General features: G+C 34.4%; 1 protein-coding gene across 4 annotated transcripts; it reads right to left on the bottom strand.

The window, feature by feature from the left end:
* Positions 1 to 438: 438 nt before the first annotated feature.
* Positions 439 to 5,846, bottom strand: LOC113337132 (ankyrin repeat domain-containing protein 2A-like). 4 transcript variants are annotated; one of them, XM_026582810.1, is made up of 5 exons: positions 5,589 to 5,846; positions 4,059 to 4,265; positions 2,462 to 2,646; positions 854 to 1,030; positions 439 to 736 (listed from the first exon to the last, which is right to left on the bottom strand). In XM_026582810.1, the coding sequence occupies exons 2-5, from the start codon at positions 4,089 to 4,091 to the stop codon at positions 610 to 612; spliced, it is 522 nt and encodes a 173-aa protein (XP_026438595.1). In that variant the 5' UTR covers positions 4,092 to 4,265; positions 5,589 to 5,846; the 3' UTR covers positions 439 to 609. The 4 variants fall into 4 exon arrangements, with proteins under 4 accessions (XP_026438595.1, XP_026438597.1, XP_026438599.1 ...); XM_026582812.1 differs by lacking the exon at positions 5,589 to 5,846 and having other exon boundaries at positions 2,462 to 2,618; positions 4,059 to 4,385; XM_026582814.1 differs by lacking the exons at positions 4,059 to 4,265; positions 5,589 to 5,846 and adding an exon at positions 3,502 to 3,702 and having other exon boundaries at positions 2,462 to 2,618.
* Positions 5,847 to 7,570: the final 1,724 nt, after the last annotated feature.

The following is a 7,570-nucleotide window of genomic DNA, read 5'->3' as shown; positions in this document are numbered from 1 at the left end:
ATCAACTTTATGGTTTCATGAATAATTGATCAACCAACAGGCATCAAAAAGAAATCCGAATGCAGTACAGAAATATAACAAACCAACGCTTTCCCTGCGACTTCTTTCAACCACACGTAATGGTACTGGTCACAATAATCAAAGGAAACAGCACTCGTAAGTGTGTAGTCAGTAGTCCTATCCTTACTTTTAATTAATTAATTCCTTACTTCAAATTCATTCACTGTACGCCAGAAATATCTCTTAAGGTCGGTCGGTCATCGCCTAGTATCAGACTACGCTTAATATTCTTCATTTTCTGAGTGATTTCATTTTCTTCTCGGAGACTATGGAGATGGTATTTCTGACCTCATGCTCGAAAGTAAGATTCCACCCATTGTAAAGAACATGCTTGATAAAGCTGTCTTTTCGTTTTAGGATCCCATTTGAGAATTTCTCTAATACTACAACAACATGGTTTCAGGAAATAATATTCCAATCTGCTCTTGCACCAAGCAGACATGGTGCTGTGAGTAAGACATATATGCATTTTAAATAACCTACAATATACAAGGAAATATGAAATAGCTCAAAAACTAATTACAATTGGTAAGAATTGCCTCAACCTATTTAGCCGTGTAATCTTTCTGCATCAGCATTCGATGCAGTATCTTCAACTGAACTAACATTGTCTCCTAAAACTCCAAAACCCATTGCCTGCGCCAACTTCTGAAAAACCTCGGGATCATTTAAGTACCTAATCAAAAACATGTGAAGAATCAATTTAAGTTAAAAAGAACCAACATTTACATGTTATTTTTAAGAATGACAAGTTATTAAACCCTCAAACGTAGACATAAACATAACTTGATACCTCATCATCACAGTTGGACCACCAATCTCAATATCTTCCAGAATAGGTTTCAAATATGGATCTTTCTTGATGGAAGTCATCAGTTCTTCGAGATCTTCTTCGGAGATAGATGCGCAAGTACTGTTTGAGGAAGAGTCGTGCTCGAGTTTACTAATCTCAACTTCTTCTGCGATACAACTGCAACACGAATATAAAGACACAAAATCAAAGCACTTAATGAGCTTAAATGTGCAACTGAAGATAGAAAAAGGAACAAGAGATAAAATATATCTTTGTTATACTTCTCGCTCAAACACTCAATTCTGATGCAGAGAAGCATGTCTGTGCAATTAAAGGTTAGTTCTTTGATTCATATTGATGAATGGCAAATCAGTACTGAAAGTTAATTTCTATAGGCATAGATATTAGTGACTTACCAGTTCCAACTAATGAAGTGGATGAGTGAATTTGGACTGGTAATTTGTAAATCATTTCCGAAATTGTGAAACAAAAAAATTAGCAGGAGTAAATAAATTGGGAAAAAATATATTCAACTCATTTGAGAGGACATGATGCAGTTCTACCCTGCAGCAGGACACCTGAGCTATGAGATAAAGAAAGAGACATCTGGATGTTTATCAAGAATGACCGGTGATTCAATTCAATCAGCTCAAACTGAGTAGATAATAACGACACACTAAAATCCAGTCGTGTGGTATAGAAAGACAACAAATTGCTTTTGAAAATTACTAGAATAACGCAAACAAAACTCATTTTCCCATCTATAATTCACAGCACCAATCAAATTCAACACAAGTCGATCAATCAATATGCTTATTGAACAACAAAAACTGGAAATCTAACAAATGGAGAAATAGACAACCGCGTCTCTTCGATAATCATCTATCCCCAATCTCATATTAGACAAAATGCAGCAAATTTATTGGAAATGGTGATCCACTGCGTACTCTTACTTTTACCTCATTATGATAGCAAGTCAAATGTAGAAATTGGTAAGTGGAGCTTGTGCTTCTGATGAGAATTTGATGGAAAGAGGAATTTTAAGTGTTTCAAGATGCATCTAATTGTGCCATAAGAAGGAATAATAACTACACATTAAAATTCAGTTCGTCTGGTACAGAAAGACAACAAATTGCTTTAGAAATTTCAAGAATAACACAAACAAATTTATCTATGATTTACACCACCAATCAATCAATATGCTTATTGAACAACAAAACTGGAGATCTAACAAATGAGAAAACGGACAACTGCGTCTCTTCGACAATCATCTATCCCCAATCTCATGTTAGACAAATGCACCAACAATATAGCAAAATTTAGTGGAAATGGTGATCAACTATGGAAATCTAGTGGTACTTTACTTTCATCTCAAGTGGAGCTTGTGCTTCTGATGAGAATATGATAAGAATATGAAGGAAAGAGGAATTTCAATTGCTTCAAGATGCATCGACAGAAGAAAGTTTCAACCATTTGATGTGAGGTTTGCTAAAGCTTAATTATGGGTTCGTCTAGATTACACACCAAAATGCTGCTGACTTAAAAAACAAGTTCGATTGGATGCTAATTTCAGTAAATCAAATAGCATAAATGAAGAAAAAAACATACCCTGATGTAATGATTTCATAAGCCTCCTCCTCCTTTTCCTCAACAGACCTTATGATTCGAAGTTTCTCTAATTTAGCCTTTTCCCTTTTGTTCTTTTTTAGCTTTTTTCTATAAGCCTTTTTGCTCGCAGAATGATACCTTGCCTTATTCGTCATATCTGCCATCAACAAAACAAAACAAAAAAGCTAATGAAAAACAACAAGAATAAAGATCAGAAATCACAGATCTACACATACAAAGATTCAAAAAACTTTAAAACAGAAAAAAAAAAACCAAAGCTTTTTAAGAGAAATAACAGCTAAACCTTGATCTTTTGAGTTAAGGGGGGTAAAGCACTGGGGTTCTGGATGGGTCTTATTTCTTATCGTCTTTTGCGGTCAAACTCAGTCGTTATAGACACTAAGAGTCTCTTTTATAATATAGAAGTACGAGACAATAAAAGTTTTGAGTACCCAAAAACAGAGAAACCAATGAATTATGCATAGAGGTCACAATCTGCATCCCATCAGTTTACTAAACCTACATATAATTTCATCAGGTTTTTATTCTAGCCATCCACAGAACAAGAATAGCAGTTTGAAAATTAGAGTCTTACAAGAAGCATAAGCAATAAGCACGGATTTATGTTGTTTGGTTATGATTTAACAAGATGTTTAGCTAAATGCAAGAGAAAACTAAATAGTTCACCACCCAATATCGTCCCAAAGAGTTCAAGTTCCCAACGAGACGTTATAGCTCAAGGAGTCTGCTTCCTGAAATAGTTATTGATGCAGAGTGCTACTGCTACTACACATCTCAGCCATTCTAAAAGCATACTGCATAGTCAGTGACCAAATGTACTGGGAAATTGCATGTGCTCTATTCAATTACTTATAAAGACTATAAAGAGATCAATTTGATTACACCAATGTATATATTCAGTGAATTCATTAGTTATAAACTAGGACATTTCAGCTTTAAGTATCTACATGAATGCTATGAGACATGAAGTAACAGCTGTTAGGTCTCTTTCCTGCCTCATAAGAACCAATTAAAATTACCAGGTTAACATATTTCAGTTATCCTGAATTACTGAAATCTGAACATTGTCGATAACTGAAAATTGAGGACCCAATCTAATAAAGAATGCCCCATAGACGAACATAGTATTGCACATGAGCCCTACAGCCAAGAAATTTAATTCTTCAGATGGACAGTCATGTCTAGAATCTTGTCAATGGTATGACCAAATTAACCTTCTAAAATGTTTTTGCTGACTAAGTCATTAGTAAACTGTCTTTCGCAAAATAAATCCATCCAAGCTTAAAAATGATTGAAACCCAGAAAAAAAGAGAAACGAAATTTCGGGGGAGTAGCAGCAGGCCTACAACTTCATTGTAACAATAAAACAAACAGATGATGAACACCGCAAAGCCCCCATAACCACAAATACTCAAACTGAGCCCCAAATTACCGAAATCCTTTGAGAAGAAAATAAATTTTTTGAATAACGGAATCGACAACACTAACGGGAAGTCTTTCTTAAAACCCTAAAAAAAAAAGATCCAGTAAATACAGAAAACCATAATGACAAAAAGAGGAGAATAGTATGAAATACCTGTATTGATCCTTCAATCCACGGCTCCTTCATCCTTCCTCGTCATCTTCAAAAAAGAAAAAAAAAATCTTGGGTATGGGGTGGGGATCTTGTATCCCGGTCACTGTCCCGTTCAAAAAAAAAAACCAAACCCTCACATTACCCGCTTGATCTGGGACGGGGCGGATATGGAAAATACCTGTACGGGGCGGGTTTTTCATGAATTACCTATAACATCAAGCTCAAATATATGAGTTAATTTAATAATCAATACTTAAGATCAACCAATAATAATAATAGTCTAAGAAAATGAGTTATGAAATCCCAAATTCATAAATTCATCGTAAAACAAGCAAAGAAAAAAAAATTGGTCTATAAACGAGCATCACTCATCTAAGTTCTTAATTATTTCTTATCAAGTATCTTCCTCCATGTTGATCACCTCATTGTCTGCTTCAGTTTCTTCCCAAAATGTTTCACCATCGAATTTTGATCCACCTAGCCAAAATAAGAAAGTGTATCATATAACCATAATGATGTATTAAATGTAAAAAAAGAAAACATTTCAATAAAAAGAGAATTTCATTACCATTCAGCATATCCCATAGCCAGTCTTGAGCGCACATCAAAGCTTCCAACGTTTTTGGATGAAGTCTATTACGTTGGACACTTACAAATCTACCTCCGGTACTAAAAGCTGATTCGGAAGCTACCGTCGAAACTGGAATCGCTAAAATATCTCTAGCCATACACTGCAAGACTGAATATTTAATCCCATTTGTCTAACACCATTTAGTATGTCAGAATTACCAATCCTAGGTAAAAGATCTTCTTCTAAGTAATTGGTTAATTCCGTCTTAACAGTACTAGTAGGAGCAGTACTAGAGACAAACATATCAAATTTTTCCAAAGGATCTACGTCATCGTTAAAACCATGCATCTCCGAAGTGAAAGACAAATCATTTTGGCTAACAGATGTTTCAGCAAATTTTACTTTCAGTTCATACTCCCTCGCCAAAAATTCCTAAAAGCACTACAGAACAAAGAAATGCATAATTTGTACAAATATATATTTTTCTAAGATTATAGATTCCTAAATTATGAGCAAATGAAATGACATACTACAATGACAATTTTTGACTTTCAATTTTATTACTAACACAACTATGAGAGGGTACGACAAACTATGAAATCTAAATATAAATTTAGCAGTACTAAAAGCAACATGACAAAAGCTACGTACAACTAGCAGAGACAAATAAAACTCAACTGAAACTAGCTACATGACATAAACAACTAAACACTAATTTAGAATCTAATTTGCTATGTACAAACAAAACACAAAAGAAATTCAGAAAGACTACTCCGGTTTCCTAATGAGGTATATCCCCATATTTATAAAAATAAATAAACTGAATCATTCAAAATCAATATATACAAACACCCAAATCTTAATATGAACAACATACCAAAATCTAACAAACTCTTAAATCTCACGGACCTAAAATTAAACCCAAAAATTAAATTAGAACAAAAAGATGAAACTTATACCTAGATTTCTCCCGATTAGCAATTCCTTTCAGATGAGCCAAATCAGTGCTTCCAGCTGCAGTAAATAATTAATGATATCTTATACTTAAAAAAATTGATTAATTCAATTGGAATTGTTAGCCTAATTAAAAATCTCTCTTCCTTTAAAAATATATATATAATAAAAAAATCTTAAATAATATAATATAATCAATACAATGGAAGAGATTCATAGTTTTTGGGTATATCTGATCGCCCTCTTCCTTGCCGCCGGTAGTAGATGATAAATTGATAAGAATAAAATAAAAAATTAGATAAACTTTTACGTTTTCTTTTATACTTTGTTTCCATTAATATGAACCATAGGATTAAAATACCTAAAACTAAAAATATAAAACCCTAAAATGGTGGGGGACTACTATGTGATAGAAATGTCCACCCTACATTATACGGGGTGTCCTAAAATATTAGGGTAGACTAATCTACCCTTATTCTAATTAAGATTATAACTAATCCTACTAACCCATTAATCTAACCCATCAGTCATTAATCCAATCCACTAATTAAATCCTAATTAAAACATAAAATCAGTTTCAAAACTGATTCTTCTTCTTCTCTTCTTTTCCTCTTCTTCTTCACCAAAAAAAAAAACATCGTCGTTAATCGTCGATTCAGAAAAAATTCATCGTCGATTAATCCATCTTTATAAACAATGCGTGCCAAGCAAACACCAAGAATTCCAGGATTGAGTCCGGGTCTCAATCATATCGTGAATCTTCCTAAAGAATTGCTTCTTCAAAAACCACTTGAAGAACCCTTTAGAGGAAGAATACATCAATCAACAGCAACAAATCAGTCCGTTTCAACTGAGATGCAAATCCGCTGGTACTTTCCTTCATATCCATTCTTTTAAATTCATTATTTGTTGAACAAATCGACTAGAAATCATCAAAACCCATTGAAAATAGGAATTACAGTATGTATTTCGGTTAGGAGAATTTTTTTCTAACCCTAGAAATGGTAACCGAACCTCCAAATTAAGAGCAGTTCGGCGTGCTTGCAACACTTAGGTCAATATATGTTAACCGAACTTCTAAAATAAGAATAGTTCGGTTGGCTCGCAAGAACATTTCTCGTAACCGAACTCTAATTTTCCTTTGAAAGAATGAGTTTGGTTTTGTCGATAATTTGCACCTGGTAACCGAACTGATGGAATAGTTTGTTCGGTTTGCTCGCAAAAAAAAAATTTCTTAACGGAACTCTGTTTTTCCTTTGAAAGAATAAGTTCGGTTTCCTCGGATTTTTTTCAGATAACCGAACTCTTATTTTTTTAGATAGCATTTTTTTCAGATTACCGAACTGTTGATGTTGTGTTTACTTTGTTCTTTAGTTGTATTTCCTATTTCATTTGATAACACAATGTTCTCTTATGTTTGTTTAGCTAATACATTGGTTTTTGTTCATCAGGAACAAAGGAAAAAGATTGAGACAACAAGTAGGTGAGGATTTGAAAACTCCCACCCCTCGCGTAGGAAAACATTTAGATTTCCGAAAGCGTGGTACCACAATTGCTAAACATCGAAGGGGCTTGTTACCGGAAGTTGAACAACAAAGACATGATGATGATGATGAAGAAGAGAATGATGATGAAGAAGTGAATGAAGAGGAGGAAGAAGATGAAGGAAATTAAGAGGTTGAACAACAAAGAGAAGATGTTGAAAATATTGAGGAAGTGAACTAGGATCCGGCAAAGAAGGAGAAGGACGAAGAGGAGGAAGATGACAAAGAGGAGGAGGACGATGGAATGGAGGAAGAGGATGCAGAGGAGGAAGAAGAGGAAGAAGAAGAGGAGCAAGAAGAGGATCAAGAAATTGTTCCTGTTGCCGAGAAAAGGAAGCCGAAGCCGCCTAGCAAAAGATACTCACACATCCCCCCTGCTAATTTGTGTTTGGATCTAGTGGAGACAACTTATGGTACTCCAAAGGATGGAGGGGCAACATTGT

This window comes from Papaver somniferum, unplaced genomic scaffold (assembly GCF_003573695.1).
Source record: "Papaver somniferum cultivar HN1 unplaced genomic scaffold, ASM357369v1 unplaced-scaffold_158, whole genome shotgun sequence".
NCBI classification, from domain to species: Eukaryota; Viridiplantae; Streptophyta; class Magnoliopsida; order Ranunculales; family Papaveraceae; genus Papaver; species Papaver somniferum.
The sequence above is the reverse complement of the archived record's forward strand: the minus strand, read 5'-3'. Positions and strand labels throughout refer to the sequence as shown.

What these genes read in the sequence shown, in the direction of transcription:
- LOC113337132 (XM_026582810.1), bottom strand. Translation starts at nt 4,091, where the DNA reads ATGAAGGAGCCGTGGATTGAAGGATCAATACAG. An exon ending in TATGAAATCATTACATCAGG is followed by an intron (nt 1,031 to 2,461) that starts GTATGTTTTTTT and finishes TTCGTGTTGCAG; the next exon opens with TTGTATCGCAGAAGAAGTTG. An exon ending in GGTCCAACTGTGATGATGAG is followed by an intron (nt 737 to 853) that starts GTATCAAGTTAT and finishes GTTTTTGATTAG; the next exon opens with GTACTTAAATGATCCCGAGG.